The sequence below is a fragment of the Dipodomys spectabilis genome, unplaced genomic scaffold (genome assembly GCF_019054845.1).
Source record: "Dipodomys spectabilis isolate Male_0828 unplaced genomic scaffold, ASM1905484v1 ptg000234l, whole genome shotgun sequence".
Classification (NCBI taxonomy): domain Eukaryota; kingdom Metazoa; phylum Chordata; class Mammalia; order Rodentia; family Heteromyidae; genus Dipodomys; species Dipodomys spectabilis.
In genome coordinates, this window is record NW_024870911.1 from 19,217,350 (window position 1) to 19,243,683 (window position 26,334).

Here is a 26,334-nt window from a genome sequence, read left to right on the forward strand (position 1 = left end):
TCAAAAGAATTCAACAGTGCTCCTTGCAAAGCATGAGGCAGTGAGTACTTAGAGGAGAGACATGCAGTCGGAAGACAAGGAGGACCCACAGCAGTGGGAACAGTTACTTTTTCTGAGAGAGAGAGGAAGCCTTGTGTCTTTTTGTGTCTTTCTCTCTTTGGTGGCCGGATGATGGTGGTCACGGCCCAGCTGAGCTGGCTAATGCCAGCAACAGAATAGATGGCCTTGAGGAAGTCCTTTGGGTCAAACTCCCTTCTCTCATCCTGGCCTAATCTAATTCAAGGGGTGCAGATTGGTGAGGGAGGACAAAAACCATCCAGGCAAGAAGACTCAAATATCCTCAGCAAATATTGGCAGTGCTCATTTACTCTTTATTGGTCCAGTACCCCAAAGGTAGAGGAAGACAATTCTAACCCAGAAAATATAATTAATCAGCCTGCTGGTTGGAGCTCTAATTTAATCTGGGCAGCTGTGGCAAGAACTGGTATTAGCATGACACTGGGAGGCGGAGAATATAATTACTGAGCAATGGAGAAGGGGAGGGGAAGAAAGGATGGTGACCAGTGTGTGCCAGGATTAGAGGGTGGAGTGAGGGGTGGGGAGGGGAGGTGTCAATGGAAGGTGAGGAGTCTCTTGGGAGAAGGGAAAGGAAAAGGGGCTTCTGGCAATGGATCAAAGGTGACTTTAATTTGACTTTTGAGATATTGTGTGTGTGTGTGTGTGTGTGTGTGTGTGTGTGTGTGTGCAGTTAAGAGGCTAGTCCACTCTGCATGACAAAAGTGTAAGTGTGTGAGTTGATGGATGGGCTTTGTGAGTCATGCTGAAGCAGAGTAGTTATGGGGTATTGGAATTGTTTATGGCTGGATTTGGGGAAAATATTCTCCCATTCTCTTTTACCGGGTCAACCTAGATGAAGAAAGCCGGGTAAGGATTTGAATGTTCCACGTCCATTCTCTCCTTCCTGTTTAGACAGAAGAATTGTGGCTAAAATCCCCTTCAGATGGTTTTTATTTATGCAGAAAAAAACCACAAGCTACTAATTTCTCAGAAGAAAGGGGAGCTGTAAGGTAGGTAGGGATTCAAAAGTGGCAGACACAAAGGATGGCTGATGGCCTATGTCCCATCATGGCTCTTCTTGTTCCATAGTATCTCTGGCTCCTGCTCATAATGCTTCTTCTACCCTCAATGCCTCTGGTGCCTTCTCAACTAATGAAAAGAGCCAGGACAGCACATACACAGCCATCAAGCAATGGGCACAAAACTCAGGAGAGAAGGTACAGAAGAAATCCTATACATTAAAACTGCTCTCCAAGAGGATTCCAATGGACTCCAACTCAGGCCCCTCTCTGGATAAAGAATGTCACTACTTTCTTTCGTGGCTTTCCTTTCACTTTCAAATAAATGTGCTCTGTTTACCTTAAACACTTCCCTGCCTTTTAATTGTTTCCTAAGTGGAGAAAACAAATCTGTTGCCCTAGACAGCATCGCTTCTAAGGTACTTACTTGGTGCTAAGCTCCGGGTAAGCAGCTTATACTTATTAATCTTAAGTAGTTTTTTTTTTTTCAAAGCCAAATAAGATATTCAGTATTATCATCTCCTCCCCCCTTTAACAGGGGGGGGGGGGAAACTGAGGCTCAGAGAGATGAAATAAAATGACCAGAGTCATACAGCTAGTAAGTGTGTGGAAGATAGAGTTCAAATCTAGGCCTGCAGGATTCTAAACACTATAGGTTTGGTTTCCTCAGCGTACATTTGGGGAATTTGAAACTCTGAGTGCCGAAGAAGTTTGCATCAGCACTGAATGTGAGCTAGTGTCAGGACTGGAAGTGGACTTGGCTCTCCGATCATTCTGCTTCTGTGGAGGGCATGGAATGCCAAGGGGAGAGTTTGCTATTCAGAGAGAAAACAAATGGAAAATAGATTCCTCGCCCTCAACCCAATGCCACGTTTGCTATAAGTGATCAGGGTGCTAAAAGTGGAGTATCTTGCCCACTTCCTCTTGTAGTTGGAGATGCACTAGAAGTTCCACAGTTCCTGCTTTCACCCACACATCCCACTGACAGGGACGCTATTTTTTTTCTTTCCTGCTCTGTGAGAACATCAGGGCTTCAAAGCCCTGCACTTTGTCCAGACTCAAAGAGCTGATAATGACAGCCCAGGCATCCAACTACAGGCAGCGCAGTCTCTAAATGCCATCTCTGAGGAGCAGGCTGCTCCTCTGGGCAGGGCTAGGTCTTTCCTTCTACGTCCAAATAGATCTGCCAGATTCATCCAACCCACCGAGTCACAGAAAGCTTCCCAGGTCTGTAGAAACCTTTTTTCACACGAGGTCTATTCCAGCCTCATTCAAACGTCTGCCTAATTATTTTGGAGTGAGAAGGCAGGCAGAGACGCATTGAGGATCCTTTTCTTCACTCTCAGAATGAATTTTTCCTGTAGCTTCCAGTCTTTTCCCTCCCCTGACAGGGGACAGGCAGAATCACGCTCTGCCTCACCCCACCTGTCTGTTGGCTTAAGCGTTGAAGGAGAAGAGAAGCCCCATTTCCTCTGCTTCTTTGTGTTTGTACTTCAGAACTCTGTTACTCTGCTCCAGGTAAACACTTCCACTGGAACTAGGAGAGGGTGGTTGCCACTTCATGCTCCCACGGGTGAAGGGGGCCCTCTCAGGGCCTCTGATAACCCAAGGGACTGGAAGAACCACTGCTGTTTCTGCTTGCCCAGCTGCACAGCATCTGCCCTGCCCTGCTTCCCCCCCCTGCCCCCCGCAAAGAAAAGTCTTCTCTAGGGTCCTGACAATCTCCTGGGCCCTGGCAAGCAGAATCTAACAGGGCACAGATGAGTTCTGCTTCGTGAATTCTGTGGACGCCATTGGGCAGCCTCAAGGCGCATGTGCAGAGAGCCAGGAGAGGTTTCTTGATCTCACGCTAATGGCTGCACATACTGTATGCTCCTGTACATTATTAGGAAAATACTAATATTCTAATAAAGACTGTAAATTAGATCATTGATACCGCTTGCCTTGAAGGATTGCTGTATGATTTAAAATGAGAAAATGGATAATGAAACAAGTAGCAGAGAGGTGGAGAACTGGAGCTTAATAAAGGTTCTTGCATCCAATCCAAACTGTGGCTCTGTGTTTAGGATTGTACTGACTGTGCTTTCTACAATGTACTTGTCTAAGGGAGCAAATACAACAAAAGGCCTCACCAGAGAAGCATCTCCTCTCCTATAACCTATCGGGGTTGTTATACGTGAGATTAAAAGTTAAAAGATTCCAACGACAGTTTAGAACTCCAGTACCAGAGTCTTAGGCAGAAAGGAGAACACACACACACACACACACACACACACACACACACACACACACGAGGGGAAGGGTGGGGGGGGAGAGAGAGCGAGAGAGAGAGAGGGAGAGGGAGAGAGAGAGACTTTCTGAGTACTGAATCTAATGGCTAAGATGTTATTTTGCCCAAAGCATCATTTTTCTTGTTTGTTTTGTGATTCTCCATTTCTTAAGAAAATAAAATTCTGGGTTCTGGTGGCTCACACCTGTAATCCTAGCTATTCAGGAGTTTGAATGAGAACTGACAATCATGGGACAGTGCCAGCTTAGGCAGACAAATCTGTGAGATTTTATCTCCAATTACCCAGTAAAAGCCCAAAGTAGAGGCATGGTTCAAGTGGTAGAGCTCCAGATGTGAGCAGAAAAAAGCAAGAGGCCTGAGTTCAAACCCTAGTACCAGTACTGGCGCGCGCACACACACACACACACACACACACACACACACACACACACACACACACACACAGAGGTATGAGTGGGGATAAATTTGTTCAAAATTCACTGTATGAGCATATGAAAATAAAACAATGACCTTTCCTCATATTAAAAATGTATATTTGCTCAAAATAAAAAACAACAAAAATCAAAATAATTTCTCTATACCCATCATTTTAATTTCTCTACTCCCATCATTCTCATGTATAATTGTTTGTATTTTGCTTTATCATACTGTATTTGGAGAGTTGTAAATATCATGAACGTTTACCTACAAACAAGGACAATGATTTATCTAACTATAGTATAGCTATCAAATTCAGGAAATTTAATATAGGTAAAATATTTATAGCTTGAATTCAACAGTATTGTTTTCCCAATAGTGTGCAGGATCACATATTTCATATGGCTGTTATTTGTTTGTTTATTTGTCTTTTTTTTGTCAGTCATGAACTCTGGGCCTGGGCTTGGTCCTTGAGCTCCTCAGCTCAGGGTGAGTGCTCTACCACTTGAGCCGCAATGCCACTTCTGTTTTTCTGGTGGTTTATTGGAGATAAAAGTCTCACGGACTTTCTTTGGCCAGGCTGGCTTTGGACCAGACCTCAGCCTCCTGGGTAGCTAGGATTATAGGTGTGAGCCACCGGTGCCTGTCTGATTTTTGCCTTCTTGAATCTAAGGCTGTCTCTTTTTAATTTCTTTGACAGGACAATTTGGAGAGCGCAGGCTTCTGTCTGTGCGGGATCCCCCAATTTACTTAGTCTGAAGTCTCTTCCATCAACCGTGGTGGGGTGATGCTCTCAGGATGGACTTGGTGATGCTGTATCTCAATGTGTCACATCAGGAAGCATTTAGAAAAGGTTTTCCCACTATCGAGTGTGATGTGGTATTATGCTTTCTTTAATTCTCAAAGCTTTATTTCCTTTTTTAATAATTAAGCATTTTTAAATATTAAAAAACTGGATGAACAGCCTATTTTTTATTACATTTTCCATTTGTGCTATACACTTATTTCAGTACGTTTTTTTTGTGGTACTGGATTTTGGACTCAGGACTTTATGCTTGCTGTGCTTGTTTATTCATAGTGTTGCTCTACCACTTGAGTCACCCCCCTCTGCCCTGCAAGTCAGGCTATTTGCTGGTAAATTGGAGATATGAGTCTCATAGACTTTCCTACCTGTGCTGGCTTCTAATCACGACTCTCAGAGCTCAGTCTCCTGAGTAGCTAGGATTACAGATTAGAACCACTGGTACCCAGTTCTTCTTATTCTTCGTACAGCTTTCCTGGAAGTTCAAAACTTATTTCAAAATAAATATTTAGAAGCTAAACTTTAATCCTAAAATATGCTGTCCAAGTGTTTCTTGTCTCTCATCTCAATTTCTGTGAATTTCAGTTATTTATGTCACTCATGGTATAGCAACATCAACCAACTTATTTTTTCCCCCAAACATACGTTATAGATTTCCATCTTGGGATTTATGGAGACTCAGATCTCTGCCAAGACAGTCTCTTTTGTTCTTCTCTCAACCCTTTCAAAATTCTATCCAACCTGGTCAACCTTAATTTAAAATCACTCATTTGAGTTTTCTTTCAATCAATTGCACTTTCAGCCTGTGAATTGGTTCAATCTCTTGTAATCCAAAAGATCAGCAGAATCATCTAGAAAGGTACCTAAATGGAATTCCTAAATTTGGGTTGTCACCCTGGACAGAGCAGTTTCCGATTCCTGCCCAGGCAACTGAGTGCTTAGGTGATGAGTGTAGGCTTCCACCTGGTGGCCAGTGGAAGTATATCAGTCTGGGAGTTCATCTGTGAGCTCAGGAAGTTTTAAGGGCAAAGTCAGGAGGTTGAACACAGCCCCATTTAATTCTTTGGACCATCACAACACCCATTTTGTAGATTATCTTCAAGATAGTGTCTTAAGGATTTTCTTAATGATCACAAGCATTACTGGAAACAAATATTCTGCGAAGTACCTTAAAGGAGCATACAGGATGCTTGCACCGTTTTGCCATGAAGGAACGTGAAATCCACACAAGTACAAGGAAGCCTGAAGGACAGGCTCTTCACTCCTGCCCCCTTGGCCCCTGTAGGTCAGAAGGAACCAGTTCAAACATTAGAGCACATAACTGTAGAGTGCTTTCAGGAGATTAAATCTAACACCGCACCCATCCTCCTTAGCCCTTCTAAAGCAGGTGCCAGTGCTAGCTGTGGGCGGATAGCTGCAGGGACTGAGAATGAACAGTCTTCTGGGGGGTGCGGGGCAGCTGGGAGAAGTTTGCCTCCTGTGGTTTAGGTGGGCGGTTCCATCCAGTTTCACTTTCTCTGCTTTGCAAACTTTTTCCTTTCACATTCTCTTTGAGGCTGCTGCCTCTCTTCTTTCCTCGGCACCTCTCCCTAGGCTCCCTCCTTCTCTCCCCCAAGCGTTACAGACAAAAGACTCCTGCACGTAATTATTGATACACCCTCAAGGAAACACTGGATACCTTTTCCTTTCCATTCCTCCCTGGGGTCTGACTACTGCTGTGAGGATTCACAATGGTATCAGTGTGTGTGTGTGTGTGTGTGTGTTTGTGGAGAGAGAGAGAGAGAGAATTCACAGTGTATTAGTGTGGGGGGGGGAGAGGGGAGGGGAGAGAGAGAGAGAGACCCCTTCTAGAAGCCTACTCTTCTCTTTCAAGGACAAAGGCTGAGTTGACAGCGATTCCACATTTCTGGTTTCTCAAGTCTAGATTCTAGATAGGTATCTTGCTAGGAGAGGGACTTTGACACTGATCTTGCTAAATCCCCAGATCCCTCCTTCTCCTGTGTACTCTGCCCCATCCTAAGGCTCTAGGCTCTCTCCTCCTTGTGGGCTTCTAAAACACAGACCACCCAGCATCTAATCCCACTTCTGGCCTTCAGGAGGCCTATGCCTTTGAGCTGAATTAGGTGGATCAGAAAGAAGGAAGATGGAGCATAGGCTCACCAGGCTAACAATCCTGTATTCCACACATCTGACTACAGCCATGAATGCTATTGCTGAATCTAAACAGGAAAGAGCTGAAGTATCTGTAGGGTGGAGGCAATTTCCCCCAATGCAATTTCCTCAGAATGTGCCTCAAAAATCATTTTGTTAATACAAGGACTATCTCTCCTTCTAGAAGTATCTTAAGTGTTAAAAAAAAGCATGCTATTTAAAGTGACAGGGATGTTTTTGTTGTTATTTCTCTTTATGCACATGTGTGTGTGCTCACACACACACACACGCACACACACACACACACACACACACTCATGAGAAAGGGCCAGCTGATTAGGGGCCTCCATGTCTAAAACATAGAAAATGGAGAAGGACATGAAGATCTAGGCAGAACATTTTCTGTCTAGCGAAAATTCCAGAAAATGTTGATGATTTGACTTCCTGCTTTCTCCCTTTGCACTCCATCTACTCTCTCAAGCCTTTGGTGAAAGGAGGAGGACAAATTCACTAAGAATCCCACCTGGGCAGTTTGGAGGAACAGATGCCTACCCCCCCCCCACACACCCCCAAAAAACAAAAGCAAAGGCATTTTCCAACTCCAGATCTGAGTGGTAAATGGAAGCAGATGATCTGCATCTGGGCCTGGACTGAAGAGCCCAGCTGTCTGACAGAGTAGAGACCATCAACAGCGGCTTCTCTGCCCTGGGACAGCCTCTCTGGACAGCTGTCCTGGCGCTGCCCCAGCACTGGGCAAGCTGCCAGCTGAGCCTTCAGCTCTGTGGCTTCCAAACTTGTGCCCAGCCCCATCCATCTGTCGGATGGGCACATACATGTTTAGACACAGTCCCAACTTCCCAGACTACCCAGGTGACATGCCCACAGGTTAATATCATCTGAAAACAGTGTCTATTTGGCTTTGCAACTGATGAGAGTTTCAAAAATGCATTTTCTAGGATTTCAATTTCTTACCAAATACCTGTTACTTAACATTTTCATTCTCCACAGCAAACCATATAGCTTTAGAGGCTTGTTGTAGACTTCTAAGTCCAAAAAAAATTGGGTAGTATTTCTCTCCTTGGCAGTGGAGAATACCAACATATAAATAAAACCAAGAAAGTATTGTGGGACTCGAGTTGAATTCCTAGGGTTCTTGCTCTAGTTCACTGTTTCCAACAAATTCCATGAAAACAAGGGGCAGTCCCTGGGAATGACAATCTAGCTGTAGGATGAGGAACCGGTCTGGTGAAACACAAATAAAATAGTAAGTAAACTTGTTTTCACTTAGTGCACAGGCTTTTTCTTATATCTAGGAGAAAAATAAGAAAATCTTACTTTGTTTTATTTATTTATTTTGCTTGCCCTGGGACCTGGCACTGTTTCTGAGCTTTTTTTGTTTTTGTTTTTGTTTTGGTGGGGCTTGAACTCTGGGCTTGGGCACTTTCCCTCAGCTCTTCAGCTCAAGGCAAGTGTTCTACTGCTTGAGCCACAGAGCCACTTCCTGTCTCTGAGCTTTTGTGCTTGTTGCTAGTGTTCTATCACTTAAGCCTCAGCCTCACTTCCAGTTTTTTGGTGATTGATTGGAGATAAGAGTCTCATAGACTTTCTTGCTTGAGCTGGCTTTGAGCCATGATCCTTAGATCTCAGCCTTCTGAGGAGCTAGGATTATAGGTTTGACCCATGAGCCTCCAATGAATGAATCTCTTATTTTATAAAATAAGAAAACACAAAGGACTTGAGGCTAACATCTGTAATCCTCGCAGCACAGGATGTTGAGATGTGAGAATGGTAATTCAAAAGCAGCCTGCACAGGAAAAACAGAGAAATAGGAAAAAGAGAATGATCATTCTCGTCCTATTATACTCAAGAATTAAGTTGAACAGAAATGTTATTTAGGCTTCTTTCCACCATATGATAGCGATGCTGTCACTACTCAGAGGAGTCAACCTATTGGTGACTGAAAATGGAATTTAGAGACATGGTAAAAAGGATCCCCAACTGTGGTTGTGGCTAGAAAACTAGAAAGAGGAGAATAAGCAGGTGAAAAGTCAATCATCAATAGCATATTGAAGGAATGCATTGTATAATAAGTATTATCATAAACATTTATAAGTAAATATTATGAGAAAAGACAGAGAAAAAAACTCAAGATAGTATTAAAGGAGATCAGGGAGAGATGGATAAGGCATGAACACACACATCTCTCTCTCTCTCTCTCTCTCACACACACATACACACACACACACACACACATACACATACACACACACATACACACATACACACACACATACACATACACATACACATACACATACCCTATTGAGTGGGTAAGGAGAGATGAGGAGAAACTTTTTAGTACTTAACAAGGCTTTTGGGAACTGACAATTAATAAATGAAATATGTCTCTAGGGTGTAACAGATTTTAATTTTTTGAGAAAAGCAGTCATTTATTAGGGAAAGCAAACCTTTGACATTGTCTAAACATAAAAACACAGTGCTAAGAAATTAACACAGAATGAAAAGTTCCTTACAATGTTATGCCGTATTAAAAAAAACAACAACTAGCTTCTGGGAAATTTACAAAAGCGTGAAAAAGTTATGAAAACCAATCAACTTTGGTACACAAAGGGTGTTAAGCTCCTTCTCTAAGAGAAATATAAAATGATTTACAGTACGAGTTTTATTTATTAATTTATTTTGTGGTCCTGGGAATTGAATCCAGTGCCTTCCACATGCAAGGTAGGGACTCTACCACTTGAGCCATGCTACACTAGCTTTGTATTTTGTCTTTGAAAGAAGCTCTGGATGACTGATCACTTCAACTGGCTCTTCTTCCTGTCTTAGCATCCTGAGAAGCTGGGCTCACAGGTGTGGGTCACTGTGACTGGCTAGAGAGTTTTTTAGATACCTCTCCTTCTTGGGTTCATGCATGGAAATGTCACCCTGACACATCCTTCCATGGTATGCCACTTTCTCTCAATAGCAAGAGATCAGGAGCTGCTTTCAAACACACCAGAGGCCACTGAACAGAAGGGCTTCCACTTGTGAGCTTGGCAGTAAGAGATATTTTCTTCTTCATTCTCCAGAGCTAGAGCAAAGGATGTGGCTGGGTAGAAGGCGGGGACTGTGCAGATGTGTGTGTGTGCGCGCGCGCGCGCGTGTGTGTGTGTGTGTGTGTGTGTGTGTGTGTGTGTGTGTGTGTGTGTTTGCTCATTTCCGCTTCCCCTTTCCAGCTGGCAGCAGCAGTTGAATGAGAACAGGGAGAAAGTCGCCTTCTGATTGACACCATGAGAACATCCCGTTGTTGTAACCCCTGTCTCCTCGCACTGAAGGGCTTGGCTCAGCTTTGAGAACTCTATTTTCTCCAACTTAGGTCTCTACCCGCAGTCAGGTAAGAGCAGTTTAAATCTGTTTTCTTTGGGGCCATGGTGATCTAGAATGATGTTAGGAGACAAGGAAACAGACTAGAGAAAATGTCAGGCCTACCAAGAGGTAATACCTCTTTCCTCCCTCCTGGTAGCTTTGCAGGCATCATCATTGTGCCTTAGGAAGGGGATGGCCTGTCACTTTCCTTCTCCTCCCTACTACCAGAACGGTGACCATTCAATGGTCACAATGCATGGATGGGTTCATTTGGTGTGGGGAATCCATCATTAGGACTTTTATTTTTCTTTTGTCATTTTTTTCTCACTCTAAGAACTTCCTCCCTCAGTCTTGCCAAACTCATCTTTGGGGTTCACCTCTTTCCGCGTGAGAGACTTCGATGAGCCAATGTCCAGTTTCCTCATGTGCCCTCTTCTAGTCACCATGCTTCTATTGGGAAGATCTAATCTGGCCCAACTTTGCTTTCTGTGGGTTGGGATCTCTTTCTTTAAAAGCTGAAGAAGAAAGTTGCGGTGCAGGTGAATTACAGTAAGATTTAGTGGGGTTCGTCATGCAGGAAGATTGGCACTGAGGGACGATGCCAGGCTACACGAACATCTGTCTCAAGGCAGTTAATCTACTGTAGGAGTGATTTTTCCAGTTCTAGTTCTCAGAAATGTATCTCTTAATGAACTCCATAATTCCGGGGTTAGGGGGCATCAGTTGCCCATACCCCCTCATCTCAGTGATAGCAGGCTGCATATGTCACCACCTACATGACTCTTGAGTAGGGTGTAGGAGGGGAAAGATCCTCCATATTTGGGGTTTTCCCGTACCCCTGCAGGCCATTGAGCTCACCAGCAGATAGAAGAGAAGAGTTTCATCCTCCGAGCAAACACGAACAAGACAAAGTCCCATAGATGTGGTGTGCACAGACAGAAGGTTTAGAAGAAATACCCAGGAACAACGAATAACTTTGTCTACCATAAATGTCCCTGAGTAGAGAGTCAAAGGGACTTTCTAAACAGTGCATAAGAGAGGAGATCAGAGGTTGTAGGCTTGCGTATTTGAATGTCGAAACTTCAGGCTTTCCAGTTGTACCCAGTGAGCGGTTAGAGCCACAGGTCAGGATTGTCCTATGCCATGAAGCATTGCTGGGAATAGAGGAAAACAGGCTTGTGGTCTGTCTGTTAGAATAGGAATCCATGATGAGAAGCTGGCGAGGAGAAATAGGAAGAGGTCGAACGTGATTTCTTCCTCATAGGCATCCCAGAAACTACTTACAACCATAGGAATGGCATGTTCTCGTTCCGTGGAAGTGGAGGTGAAATCCTGAGAGTAAAAATTATGGAGTGGCCCTGTAGCCCCAACACAGTCATTTTTCAGTCCAAGACTGATGTTTCAAAGTCAAATAGAAAATGGAGAGAATGTTCAGTTTCAGCCCATGTTGTGATTTATATGCTTCCCTCTGGCCTACAGTAAAGGACGAAGAGCAGACATGTATTTCTACTTGCAAGCTAAGAGCTCTTTTCCCACCTAAAGAACAAGATGGAAGTGGTTAACTCAATATATATGGAGTTCTGTGTCCTTTGTCCATGTAGACCCAACACAGAGATTTAGAGTGAGCATATACATAATTCATTCAAATGAGCTGAGGGATGAGAAGAAAAATGTAGCTACTGAGAAATAAAAAAGGAAGTTGGACAATAAGGTACATAAGGGAAACAGCTTCATTACTAAGAAAATAAGACTTAAGAATTAGTGATATAAATCCAGACACAACTCAGTGATCAAGAATTCTGCTCACCGCTATCCATGAGCATGAACACTAAGCTAGATCATAAGAACTTGAGTTCAAGCCCTGGCACAGGAACACATATAAAAATTCTGCCTACTTTTTTGCTCTTTTTATGAAACCATTCATAAGCTAGCCAGTTGAACTGCTGTTTCTCATTCCTGAGATCTGAACAACCCATCTAGATGAAAACAATGGCCTTTCCTACACTGGGGTTACGGGATTCCTTTCTGCCTAATGAACAGCTTAAATATTTGCTGTGGTGGTTTGCAAGCCTTCCTTAAGATTTTGCCACGTCCTGATAAATGGAGGAAGAAAGAGATGGGACAAAGAAAAGAGGACTTAGATGGTCTACCTGAAGAATCTAACTAAACCTGTATGGGAAGGAAGGCATGCTAGAGGAGAGAATAAAAAGGTTTAAATCGAGTAACTGGCATTTTTCTTGCTACTGTTTAGCAAAGGATACCTACCTTCCCATTTTCCTGACATAGACTCAAATGCTCTCTTAGGCCACAGAAGAATGCTTGAATGTTATTCTCAGAGTGAGTTCTGGCAGTCTTCCACACTACAGTCACATAGGAGTGAATTGGAAACCATCTCCGAAGGAACAAGAGAGCTTGTTGTAAGTTTGGGGTATGTAGAATGGGAGACAGTGACTTGACCAAAGGTAGAAACTTGTCCTAGAAACAAACAAAAATAATTGATGGCTAATCTTGGGTCCTCCCCACACCCCCGGGGTATGCAATGACAGGGATGTATCTCAGCCACATTGTGAAAGCTCCATTTCCTTTGCCTCTCTTTCTACACTCATTCTCACTCTCAGTCCCAATGCACAGGTGCTGGTTGGGCCATAGGTACAATATAGATAGAGAAGGGAGGCCTATCGGATCCATGCCCTAAGAAGGCTCAGAGCCCAGGAGATACACTCAGGACTGGGCCTTAGGAATCATGAGTGGGAGGAGGAAGGCTGCATAATATAAAGGAAGGAAGCATGCTTTTGGAGACCCAGAGTTTGTGAGACAGTCTCTCCTTTACATCCTCTAATACTGCTTGTGACACTACAGGTATGAATCTCTTGTCTCTGTCTCCGTCTGTGTATCTCTCTGTCTCTGCTTCCTGTGTCTTTGTCTCTTTCTGTTTCACTATCTCTTACTATCTCTCTCTGTCTCTGTCTTGCTGTGTCTCTGTTTCTCTCACGATCAGGATTAGGTATACCTTCTAATCCCTGTGGGCATTTTATAGGAACAAAGGATTTTCACTGGTCATTGCTCAAATCTTCCTCTTGGCAGCATCCTTTAGTGACTCTACTATAACTTCCTTCTTACTCCTAAAAATGTTCCTGAACTTAGTGAATGACTTAGACTGAGAGCAGATTCATAATAATTGTAATTTGAAGCAGAGCTGCTAATTGCCAATTACAAGTCCTTAGTCTCATGCTTGTCGAAATAAAAACTATTTCCATTAAAAGTCTGATAAATACTCATTGCTCCAGGCCCTACTTACAGGGCTGTGATTCTTGCCAGCTCTGATGGTTCAGTGCCACCCATAACCATTATAAAATATTCTGAATGTTGCAGCAATCCCAAAACACTGTATTCTAAGTAGACTTGCTCCTCTCAAGTAGAACATAATTGAGCTTTTGTCCAAAGCAAAAAATTTGTCAGGCTGAGAGAGGCAAAACAGCCTCATATTGACCTAGCTGGAGTCAAGAAGAAAACTATGCTAATAACACAAACCAAAAGATACTTGTTAAGATTCCACACCAACAAGTATAAATCATGTTGGGTTTATGCTGCCTCTTCTACTAGACTACAAGGTGGAGAATTTACACCAAATCCAAAAGTTTTTCTTTTCCTTTATCTCAGATAACATTCCCTACTACAATTGGATGATGGAGTTAGGTGATTTTTTGTATTCTCTTGTTAGTGGAAAGACTGTCTAACACATTCAGACCAACTTGAGTTTAACTCTTAGCACAACAAAATCCTACCTATTGACTCATTCATGAACCTCACTGGACAAGGATTAGTTCAGAGATGTTTTTCTGGAATCATTTGCAGTAGTTTGCAGGTCAGATGTATGGATGCCTACAAGGTACTTAAGGACATCAGTTATTGAGTTCCTGTTGCTTTGACTCACTTGCCCTGATGCACAGGAGAAGTCTGATTGTGTCCCTTAGCATAGAGGGTGCAGAGAAGATGAAGTTCACAGTTCAACCTTAACCTGTATCCCTAAAGGTTTTCTACTACTGCTGCAGTTACTGCTTTGACAGTACTTTTGGTGAGAAGATACAGCTCTTCCCTGGTCTTAAGCCACTAGAAGTGATTTTTCTTGACTAACTTACATCCTATCTTACAATTTCTTCATTTGTTGTTCTGCAATGTAAAATAATGAAACATTCTGTACTGTACAAAATGACAAAAATCCTTTTATTCTCTTCAGTGGTAGTTGGATTCCAGAATTGATTGTGGAGGATTTGGGAATGACACTTCTAGGGCAAGACAGGTAAGTGGACAAAGGGCTAGAAATTTTAATAGAAGGGCAAGTAAGGTCTTGGGGGAGATTCAGACAGGAAGCAACAGAACTAGTGTGGAAACTTCCTTGGTTAGTGAGAAAGTGGGAGAGAGATATGTGCAGGCTTCAGATTTTTCTGCTCGTAGAGGATAAAATAAACAGAATAGTAAAAATATTATCAATGAATGTGGTAGTCAGGTTTTAGAAGGAACTTTTGACTCAGAAATGGCTAAAAACCTAGAGCAGAAAATTCTGGGAAACAGTTCTACACAGATAGGACAAATTTTAGATTAAGCTTTATAAATTTAGTCAGACTTAGATAATTCAGAAGTTATACCAACAAAGGACTGGAAAAAGTATGCCTGCCTTTCTCTTCTTCACTCGAAGGAAGACATGCAGAGGATTTAATGTCTCGAAAAAAGTCAGAAACATCTGGCCGCATGATGCATCAGTTGATAAAATTCTTCTAGTCTATGATTTCAGGTACGATTCTTGCTCCTTTGCAGTTACAACATTCACTCACCCAATCACAACTTGAAACTTACTTTGCCATGCCCTAAGAGAAGGAATTAAGGGTTAGATTACCAGGGATGGTGCATAAAACCAGAGGGGGTATCATTTATTCTTTTGCTGAAAATGACACAGGCATGTGTGCTAGTTGGTAGAGGCTGAACAGAGGCAGATTCACTTAAACAGGGCTTAGAAGGGCAGATAGGACTTCTGTGAGGAGACAAGGTGATAAATCTGGATAAAATAAGGCAAAGAAGTGGAAAATTTGGGGTTGGGGCATGGCTCCATTGGTAGAAGGCTATCCATGAACTGAAGTGTTAGGTACTAAGTGTGACTACTGATCTTGGACCTAAAAAAAAATGGAAAATTCAAGAATAGGGGACCACAAGTAACACATGACTTGGTCACATTTATTTGGGTTCCATAAAATCTTTCCTTGTTTGGATTTCCCAGTTTTCTGAAGCTGTGAAAATTACATGTCTGGTAATCCCAAAACTCAGCATGAATTTATGAATGGGAATTTGTGAATGGGGAATAATTCCAGAGGCCACTGGGTCTTTTCCTATGCTCTCTAGGAAGACTACATGACTGCATTTTCCTTTACTGTTATGACTTCTAAAATAATTCAAACTCAGTCAGAATGTCTGAAAATAAATTCATAAGCAGAGGTGTTGTGGGTAAATCTAGACAACACTGGATCCCATTAATTCATTCTCTAGGTGATGGAATGATGGATAATTTTTAAAGATATGTATTGACTTGTTTGCCACTTCACAAGTAGCTTATGTATACAATGTACATTGATCTATGTCATCCCTTCAACATTTTCACACACAACCCCATTTGACTTATGCCTTCCCTTATTTTTCTTAGTTTTGTGAGGAAAGGGGTAAGTAGAGAGGGGTGGATGAGAATACAAAGATCAACATGCACCGTATCCATAAACCACTTTGTTGCATGGACAACTCCTTTGTACAACTACTGAAAGGTAATAACATTATTTTTAAAAAAACACAAAAATGATGGCTAACTAGAAAACCTAACTTGCCAGAGCCAACCAATTAGACAAAGGAGTTTGGAAGAACGTTTGTGTGTCTTATTCCTGCTCAGCATTCTTTTCACAGTGCCAGATTCAGTTGTTTTTGGATGACTTCTGTAGAGAAAGCACCTCTGGACCCTTCTTGGTATTGCAAGGGGTCCCAACGCCTTCAGAGAGGCTATCTCAATATTGGTCTTCCATTTTTTTAAAACATGCTCAGTGTGCCTGTGTTTATCTGATCATCATTTGCCACTTCCTCCGAATTCTCACAAAGAATACTCAGTTGTTTTTTTTTTTATCTTCGAGCATTATACTTTCCTCCTGCCACCATGAGCCACACATTTGTAGTTTTCCTGATTTTGATTTTTTGGTGTGTTTTTGGTACAGTATTTCCACATAATACTCTATGAACAGCCTTTACAAGCCAAGTGTGGCAGATATTGGGCCAATTCATTTGTTTGATTTCCCCATGTCTTGTGTACCACATTGAGAGGAATGGCTACCTTGCATCTCTTTTCTCAAGTTTGAGACTGTTGCAGCATCTTCAAATGATCAAACTCTCATCTGAGTTACCTGAGGATAGTTATCTCCTGCAGTGAACAGTGGAGTTTTTAAGCTACCTAAGTCTTTTCATTGCTTTAAACATCATAACCATTTATTTGCAAACCTTTCTCTGGCATCCATTAAGCATTAACAATTCTGTTTCAACAAGCATTTTCCTTTAGGTATTTACATTGAGTAAAACTTCTGCCAGCAGAACATAAAGACAGACAATGCAGGATAGATAAATACAGATAATAGTCAAATAAATACAGCCTCTGTCTTCAATAATATGGACTCTAAAGGGAGAGACAAGTCATAGAATAACATTTTGCTTTCTCCAGTTTTCAACCTTCCCTCTGCCAATATTTTACTTGCTTAGTGAGTACATAGTTAAATAATATGAGTACAGTTTTGAAGCAACCTTTTATGTCTTTAAGGCATAAAAATCACAGAGAACAATCAACTACAAAATATTAATTTTCTTTGAGAATAAGTGTATGGCATTCTGCTATAACATGTTAGGTTCTGTTTTAGAAATGCAGCTAAAAATAATTCCGGCAAGCACCTCTCTCCTCTCAGAGTTTATATGCCAATCAGAAGGTGAACAATAACAACCACTTTGGAAAGTAGTATGGAGGTTCCTCAAAATACTCCACATAGAGCTTCCCTATGACCCAGCAATCCCACTTTTGGGCATTTACTCAAATGATCACAAACAAGACCATACTAAAGCTACCAGCACAACTATATTTATTGCAGCATTATCTACCATAGCTAAGATATGGAACCAACCCAGATGCTCCTCAGTAGATGAATGGATGGATCAAGAAAATGTGGTATATATACACAATGGAATTCTATGCCTCCATCAGAAAGAATGGCATTGCCCCATTTGTTAGGAAATGGAAAGACTTGGAAAAAATATTAAGTGAAGTAAGCCAGGCCAAAAGAAACATAGGTTCCATGGTTTCCCTTATTTGCAATAACTAGTATATATAACTAGTATATATCTGAGAAAAGCAGAAACGGTCAGATAAGTTGATGTTAGGTGAAATGAACCCCAAGATAAGGACTCAAATGGTTTTTCTTTATTGCTATTGTTTCTAACATATATATAAGATGATTTCTTTGTTGCTTTGTATGTCCCTCCCCCACGGTATAACCCCTGCTTTCACTGTATTTGATGTTGGTATAATGTGGGGAGGGAAAGGGCAAGAATAAATTGTTTAAATAAGGATAAGGTGGACCCATTGCAACAATGAGATGTACAAAACATTATATCAAAAAACAAACTTTACAGCTTTGTCAAGGGGATAGGGAGTTGGAGGGGCGAGGTGGAGATAGGAAGGGATGGGAAGGGGAAACAAAGGAGGAGCCAACATGCTTGATAAGAAATGTACTCATTACCTTGCCCAAGTAATTGTAACTCCTCTGTACAGTATTTTCACAATTAAAAAATAAATACAAAGCAGATGAATGAGGATTAAAAAAAGGTGAGCAATAAGGGCTGGGAAGGTGGCTCAGTGGTAGAGCACTTGCCTTGCATGCTCGAGGCCCTGGGTTCGATTCCTCAGCACCACATAAGCAAAAAGAAAAAAAGCCGGAAGTGGCGCTGTGGCTCAAGTGGTAGAGCACTAGCCTTGAGCTGAAGAGCTGAGGGACAGCGCCCAGGCCCAGAGTTCAGGCCCCACGACCGGACCCAAAAAAAAAAAAAGAAAAAAAAAAGGTGAGCAATAAAGCAGAATATATAATGAAAATATATAAAACACATCAGTGATAAAACTAAGAAGTTGAGCAGGAAAGGTACTTAGTGAATGGGGCTAAGATGGACTGTAGAATCTAGGCCTGGCTTCCGGGAGAGAAAGTTGATTCAGAGTTGGCATTTTTGGGTTGAGTGTGTCAAAGGCTGAAGATGAAGATAAAAGGGATTTAAGAAAAAAAAAACCCTTAAAGAAACACAGGCGGTTGGAAAGGGGTGGAGAAGAAATTAGCCTCTAGCATCATGAGATATTTTCAGAGATGTGGGAGAAATGTAGAATAGATTCATATCACAGGGGATGTTGAAACCTTCCTGTTATCGTGAGATTTTAAAACTGTGCTAGGCAGTATGGACACTCAGCACTAAAATACTGTATCTAGAAGTATGTAGTACTAAAAGTGCTAAATGTCAGAGCAGTCAGGTCCTCAACCAGAAACTGAAATAAGAGAAAGGGATTGCAATTTCCAAGGTGATGATTGGCAGAAATGTGAAAATCAGTCATTCCCCCTCTCCTCTCCTACCTCTGTTTTTTTTTTACCTTTCATCTTGCCATCGTTTCCTTCTTTCTTTCTTTTTTTTTTGCCTTCCCATCATCATGCTTTTTTGTATCTTCTCTGAAGTTCCTTTTGCCACAAATTCTGCCCAAAACACTCTTGTATGTGGCTTTCTTACATGTTTAATTTACTGATTAAATATTTTCCTAAAGACACTTGGGGTCAGTTGCCCAGAGTAAACACAATGGGTCATAGTACTCACTGCCATCTCCTCTAGGAAATCAGTCTTGGACTGGATCTGAAATTTTAAAAAATGTGGATCAATCAGCAGTAATCATGTATTATTTTTCTCCTGACATGTTTTGTCTAAGGGAGAGGCATCTAAAACTATTTTATTGCCCTAGAAGTATATCCCATGCTTAGGATTCTTTTCAAAAATAGTATCTATTAAGTGAGTGCCACCCCCCCCCCCCCCACACACACACAGTCTTAAGAAAAGAAATCTTTGGAAACTAGCACTTTTGTCTTGTTTCTCTCCCTTTAATATTCCATAACTTTAACAGAAGTGTAGCTCTGAAGATTATGCTGCTCTGGAAGCTCAAAGGAATGGGAGGGTACAACAGAGAGAATCCTGGTGTAGTGTGTGATTTTCACTGTGGTGGGAAGCGGGTATGGCCAGGGGGGAAACAAAGCCGGGATGACCAAACACTTAGCCTTCAGCATTGTTAAGCTCCAGCTGGACAACCAGGTGATTTTATGCTTTTTTTTTTCCTCTATGAGTCTATGTCTAGGGTCATTATTTCCTATTTTTTGCAAGAAAATAGAGGTGCCAGTTAGATCATGTTAAATGAATGATAAGTATATGAAACAGGGTATGAAACTCAATCATGCAGAAACAAGACGACAAATTAGAAAGTGATTCCCCCAAAAAAGGGCTGTCTACTAATTGTTTCAGGAAGTAGCTCTTTCTTTTTAAGATAGGAAGTTTTGTTCCTGCTAAGAAAAATAAAATCCTATCTGGATCCCTAATGTATGACCTAGGAAAAAAAATTAGCCTACCCACCCTCCCTTCAAATTCAGAAAGTCAATAGACAGGGTGACATTCTGGTTGTGAGATCTCAGCAAAGCTGCTTGTTGTTTCAGATTTGAAACTTATTTTCAATGTATCTTGTATAGGATAAAATAAAATGAATTTCATAACTTGTAATTTTAAAGACATTATAGTGTTTTGACAAACTCCTTCCTGATTAAAGCAGACTGCCTTAGCCGTTCAACTAGCATGAGGAGAGGTGCATTGAGCTCATAAAACTTTTTCCCATGTTCCTCTGATTCTGTGATGTTCTAAGCTTTCAGACTTAACTGATTTGTAAGACGTAGCCTGGTACGTACTCCTTTGAGGGAGAACAGGATAGAAAGTGAGCTCAGCATCTCCTCCCTCTTTTTAACTAAGCAGAGAGATTGTATCCTGTGTGTGGAGGAGGTCCTGAGCAGAGGATGAAGGAATACCACTGTGTTTCAGCTCTCAGGACAGCATCAGTCTACGGGGAGACGCCGAAGTGTGAGCCAGGACCATGGAGGCTTCTGTGTTGAGTCCAACGTCTTGGGAGAAGCGGAGGGCCTGGCTGCGACAGAGTCGGAACTGGCAGACCCAGGTTCTTGAAGAGGAGGTAGCAGCTGCCCTGCAGGATATCCCAGATCCTGAGCCTTCCAACCTGGATGATGTTTTCCAGGAAGGTAAGAGGTTGTTAGACATTGCTTTGCATCTCATGATGTCTTGTGGCAGGAAGAATGAATGACAGAAAGTACAAGTCTCATTTTGACTAGTTGAAATTAGTGTAAGGGACTGGGGGCATGAAGTGACACAAAATAATGGATTATGGGTATAAGATTATAAAACATATTTGTATCATTCTGAGAAGCTTCTATAAGAACTCAGGACAGGGGTTTTTCTAGGAACAAATGTTTTGGGCAATTTTTCTTTTGTCTGCTTGTTAAGATGACACTCAACCTGTGGCTGACATCTGGCCATAACTCTGTCACAAACAGGCTGTGTGACCTTAAGAAAGTAAGTCATTAGGGAAGCTGTAGCCCCCAGACTCTCAGTCCTTCTTTGAGGTTCAATTGAGACCACTGATAGAAGACTAAAACAAACTCTCCGTTAGAAATAAACTCACCCTTGCTTATCTGTTAAAAAAGAAATTAAAGCTACAGAGATACTTTGCCTTATATTCTTTCTTTCTTTTTTTCACCACAGAAAGCAGTGAACCTGGTATCTTGGGCATTTTTTCAGGTTTGCTAGAGCAAGGGAGAAAGGCAGAGTGAAAAGACTTATCTGCTACCTTTATATGCAGCTATACTCCTCCTTTATACCTTAAAATAGGCATTTTCCTCACCTAGCTTAAAGATAAATTTTGTGGAAGCTGTGTGCCTGTGGCTCACACCTATAAACCTAGCCACTCAGGAGACTGAGATTTGGAGATTGTGATTCAAAGCCAGCCTGCGCAGTAAAGTCTGCAAGACTCTTATCTCCAATAACCACCCGCCCCCACCCGCCAAGAAAAAGGCAGAAGTAGTGCTGCAGCACAAGTGGTAGAGTGCTAGCCTTGAACAGGAAAGCTCAGCAATATCACCCTACAAAGAAAGAAAGAAAGAAAGAAAGAAAGAAAGAAAGAAAGAAAGAAAGAAAGAAAGAAAGGAAGGAAGGAAGGAAGGAAGGAAGGAAGGAAGGAAGGAAGGAAGGAAGGAAGGAAGGAAGGAAGGAAGGAAGGAAGGACAGGAAGGAAGGAAGGACAGACAGGAAGGAAGGAAGGAAGGAAGGAGAAGGAAGGAAGGAAGGAAAAGGAAGGAAAAGGAAGGAAAGAAAAGGAAGGAAGGAAGGAAGGAAGGAAGGAAGGAAGGAAGGAAGGAAGGAAGGAAGGAAGGAAGGAAGGAAGGAAGGAAAGACAGACAGGAAGGAAGGGTTTATGGAGGAAAAATGTCATCATGTTGTTTCCACCAAGATAACCTGTGGAATGGGATGAGTTATACTAGCAAGGTGTGGTTCACTGAGTTCTCACAATGAACTGGTGTTTTCCTAGGAAACCCAATCAATAAGATTGAAGACTGGCTGCAGGATTGTGGGTGAGTGCTGGACAATCACCTGGATGTGGGTGGTTCTTGGCTGTGCTTACAACTGTGACCCTTGAGAACTCAGAAAATGGGTGTGAATTAAGAAAATAAGGTGTTTGGCAAGAGGGTTGAAGGGATTTGGGGGTCAACTGATGATTTAGACTTTGGATCAAATGTCACTGTGGGAATAACAGTGATCACCATCTATATCTATGGGGAATGACTGGACTGAGCTCTAGACTCTCTTCAGCACAGATTCAAGGGTCTAGTCTACCTGAGAAGCAATTCAGGGCTGTGCTCTTTGTTACTACTGCAGAAACTGGAAGGCTCAGGGTTAGCATGAGGGCCATTCAAAGGAGTGAAAACTTAGTCCCTTCAAAGCAAAATATATAATCTCTTTCCATAGAAACACTTCAAAATAGAAACTCCCCTATCCCACCATCCCTTACCATTGTAGATTCAGTCTCCACAGATACAAAGGGAAACGTCTGCAACCTATTCTCAGCCTATGCAACTTCTGCCTGCTCCTTATGCTTCCTACACACATCTTTCAAACTGCATATATCCTTCAATATTCACGGACAAAAATTAATCACATCCTTGCTTGCTGGTTAGGAAATAAGTGCTACTTATAAGGTTGTTTGTTTTGACTCTGGAAGGCAGTGCCAGTAAGGATTTATTTTGTGTCTGATTCTGTTGTTTATAAATTACATTTTCTTTGTGTCCTCATCTTATTGACTTCAAAGCCAGTTGAGCCCTCCTGAAAATGCTGAAGGGGAAAAGCATGATTGTAACAGAAATGTTTGCAGGTTTTGGTGAGGTACATAGAAATAGATACTGCCTTGAGTTCTAAAACGCTAGACCAAATTTGCCGAGAAGAATCACTGGCTCCGTTAAAGTCTTGATCTTAGCCACTCCTGTCAATTCAAGTCAACAGTCATTAAGTTTTGACTTGCCCAATGTCTGATAGTCTGAATCACTGGAAATGATGCAAAGTATTTTAAAATATGCATATACACACCCGTAGTCTGAGTTCTCAGAAATACAAGAATGCCAGTTCTAGAAATCACCGTTCCCCATCCATGTTCTACAAAGAAAAATCCCAAACCCAAAGTTGTCACAAAGAATTTTGTCTAAAGAGTAAAAGCTTCCAATATTTGAAAATAAATTCTTGTGTGATCAATTGTAAGCAAACACATTCTTTTCTTCTTGTACTTCTGTGAAGTAGGTCAGTAGCATCACAAATTTTCAAATATTCATGTCAGTTTGAAGTGAGCTGATGCATGTATAAGTGCTCAGGGCTTTATGATGCTTCTTAAAAGGAGAAACTTTTAAGTCAGGCCTGACAGTGTGAGCATAAGTTTGTTGTTCTAGCTACTTGGGAAGCTAAGGCAGGAGAATTGCTTGAGTCTAGGAGTTCAAGACAGGGTCTTAGAAACCTAGTCCAACTTAAAAAACCTAGTTGTGTTGTTTAGTTAAAAAATAATTGGACACAGTGGTTCATTTCTGTAATTCAGTTCTGTAGCTCAGAAGGTGGAGATAGTTCAGAGTTGCTAGCCTGGACAAATAATTAGCAAGACCCCATTTGAATAAACAAACTGGGTATGGTGGAATGTTATAGTGGTCCCAGATATGGTAGAGAAGATAGATAAAGGGAAATATTCTGAATGAGCCCTAGATAAAAAATGAGACACCACATCTAAAGTAGCCTAAAAGCAAAACAAAGCTGGAGGAGGTGTGGTTGATTCAAGTGACAGAACATTTATTTGCCTAGCCAAGTGCAAAGTCAAGTACTACCAATAAATAAATAAAAATAAATCAATACAAATGAAAGGAAGCTTATACTTACTTAAAATTTCACAAAGTAATTCTACGTATAAACTGATCCATCACTCTATCTACACCTACTTATCTATCAGAAAGCATATGCTCAAAAATGATACTCATCAACTTTTCAATAATGGATACAAACCAGTAGTGGGCAGAAAGCATGGAGAAACACAACATTTATATCCTTATTATTTACTTTGTTTTTATTATTTTATATTCTATTCTGTGTTTTACTTAATATGTTATTTCTTTCTGAAGCAAGTATGACAATATGTTCACAGGCAAAATAATTTCATGGGAGGGAGCAGGGTATTTCTCATTGTTCTTCACTTCTCTGTGCTTTGAAAAAGCACACATTTCTCTCTGGGAAGGAAATTGTTAGATTTAAATATATATATACATATATATGTAATCTATATTTCCATGCTTTTCTATTTTCCCTCTAATGAGTATGGGTTATAGTCATGCATTGTGTAGCCATAACTTTAGTCATAACACCAGGAGTCCCCTAAGATCGTATTGCTATTTTAGTCTTATACTTGCACATCGATGAAGTCATCTAAGAGTATATTTCTCAGAATACATCCCTGCCACTTAGGCGACATGCGCTTGTGCTTTTTCATTCTGTGAGAAAATGAGAAAAGTTGAGTGATGACAGTGGTGGTTATTAATGGTGGTAGGAGGAAAAGTACACTTGGAGTGTATGACATTGTAAATCACTCTGGCCATTGATTCTTCTACTACCAGAGCCACAGAGGAAAGCAAATCCATATTCACTGGTTAACTGTCTCAATGTGGCCAGTGCTCTGGGAAGTACTTTTCAAATTCGGCTTCAAAACCACTGAATTTACATTTTCTTTCTTATGGTAGCAAGATGTTCTTTTTTTGACAAATTCTTTAAGAAAATGCATTCTCATCCTTGGCAAGTGAGTGTTACTATCCCTCAATGCAATTGAACATAGGTGCAGCCCATTCCACTACAGGCTGCGAATTTTGTGGAGTATGAGTATATTATTTGTGACTCAGCAGAGGCAATTTGGGGACCCCCAAGTCATCCAGATAAACTTCCACTTAAATCTGCAGACATACATCTGTGGAAAGTACTGGAAGAAGATAGAAATACCCACCTACTTTCCATAATACAATGTCCTTCTCTACTATGTGTTTATGAGCTGAATATAATGGAGAAGTATTACTTCAAGGTTTCTATTTCAGACTTGAAAGAGACCTTGCTAAGGGACCTTTCAAAGCATGGGAGGAAAGAAGGGAACAGAGATGAATCCAATCCCTGCTCCTCAAAGTTTGTGGTCTGTGCTATAACCCTTGAAATGCCTCATGCTTGGATGATAGCCAAGAAGTTTCAAAGCAGCATGTTCAGTGAGAACACATCAATACAATTACTCCTTGTCTGTACTGCTAGAGTAAATCCTACAGTCACATAGGAAAGTCTTCTCCCACTAGGCTCTCCCTAGGATGGTTGCCAACAGGAGATTACAATGTCCAGCAAACTAATGAACTCTAGAATAAATACCCCCAAAATACATAAATATCAATGAAATTTGCTTTGGACAAACCAAGAATTTTATCAGTCATATTTCAATGTAAATATTTTTTATTGAAGCATCATGTATATTTCAGTGGCATTTTTATTTTCAACATAAATTGGAAAGACATGTGCTATTCTCATTGAAAGTCAAATGATTCTTAAACACACAGCTTGAGGATTCTTCACCAGGGGAATAGAACCAAGAAATTTGAAGCAGAACATTATGAACACTTTAAAAGCCTCCTTTCTGCTCGCTTCTACTTACACTTCTGCCTCTGAGGGTAACTAACATAGTTACCCTAATATAAATAAGTTTCAGAATTTCTTGAATTTTGCATAATTAGGATTCTATAACATGTATTACTTTGCCTGCACTTATATTTTATTTTTATGCTTAACATTGTGATTTTCATCAATGTATTTGTATGTAGTAGTAGGTCACTGCTTTTTGTTGTATTATAGAACTAAATTGTGTAGTTCTTATAGAGTCTTTATATTTTACAATTAATACAGACTCCATGGTGTCCTTTCTGGGTTATTACGACTAGTACTTTTTTTTACTTTTTTTTTTTTTTGTCGGTCATGGGGTCTGAACTCTGGGCCTGGACACAAACTCTCTGCTCTTCAGCTCAAGGCTAGTATTCTACCATTTGAGCCACAGCACCACTTCCGGCTTTTTCTGCTTATGTGGTGCTGAGGAATCGAACCCAGGGCCTCATGCATACAAGGCAAGCACTCTACCACTGAGCCAGCCCAGCCCCGACTAGTATTTCTTAAGGAGAATATTGTAGGCATTTCTACAAGTGGAGTAGTAGCTCTAGAAGTAGCATTGCTAATTCTGTGCAAAATGCTTCAAAATTTCATATTTTTGAGTGCCAACAAGACAACAAAAATGGAAAAATTTCACACTTTGTATGATGGGTGCTTTGTTGGATGCATTGTAAAAAGTTGCCTTCAGGCTATATGTTTATGAAACATAAATAAATTTATCTTTAGACTTGAGCCTCTTGTCCAGGTTATCCTCCTAGTTTGTGAAAATAATAAAAAAAAATTGGAAATAAGGTTTCTAAAATGCTTCTGATTCCAAGCATTTC

General features: G+C 41.1%; 1 protein-coding gene across 6 annotated transcripts in view; it reads left to right on the forward strand.

Moving 5' to 3' along the window:
• Positions 1-9,985: 9,985 nt before the first annotated feature.
• Tespa1 (thymocyte expressed, positive selection associated 1) overlaps positions 9,986-26,334 on the forward strand; it is a 35,024-nt gene continuing 18,675 nt past the window's right edge. Inside the window, exons 1-6 of one of the 6 annotated variants that reach the window (XM_042698844.1) lie at positions 9,986-10,130; positions 12,407-12,519; positions 14,340-14,402; positions 14,799-14,894; positions 20,276-20,490; positions 21,834-21,876. In XM_042698844.1, coding sequence (XP_042554778.1) covers positions 20,328-20,490; positions 21,834-21,876 — 206 coding nt within the window. In that variant the 5' untranslated portion in view covers positions 9,986-10,130; positions 12,407-12,519; positions 14,340-14,402; positions 14,799-14,894; positions 20,276-20,327. Of the gene's footprint in view, positions 10,131-12,406; positions 12,520-14,339; positions 14,403-14,798; positions 14,895-20,206; positions 20,491-21,833; positions 21,877-26,334 lie in introns of all 6 variants that reach the window. The other 5 variants (XM_042698848.1, XM_042698847.1, XM_042698846.1 and 2 more) reach the window with 5 other exon arrangements.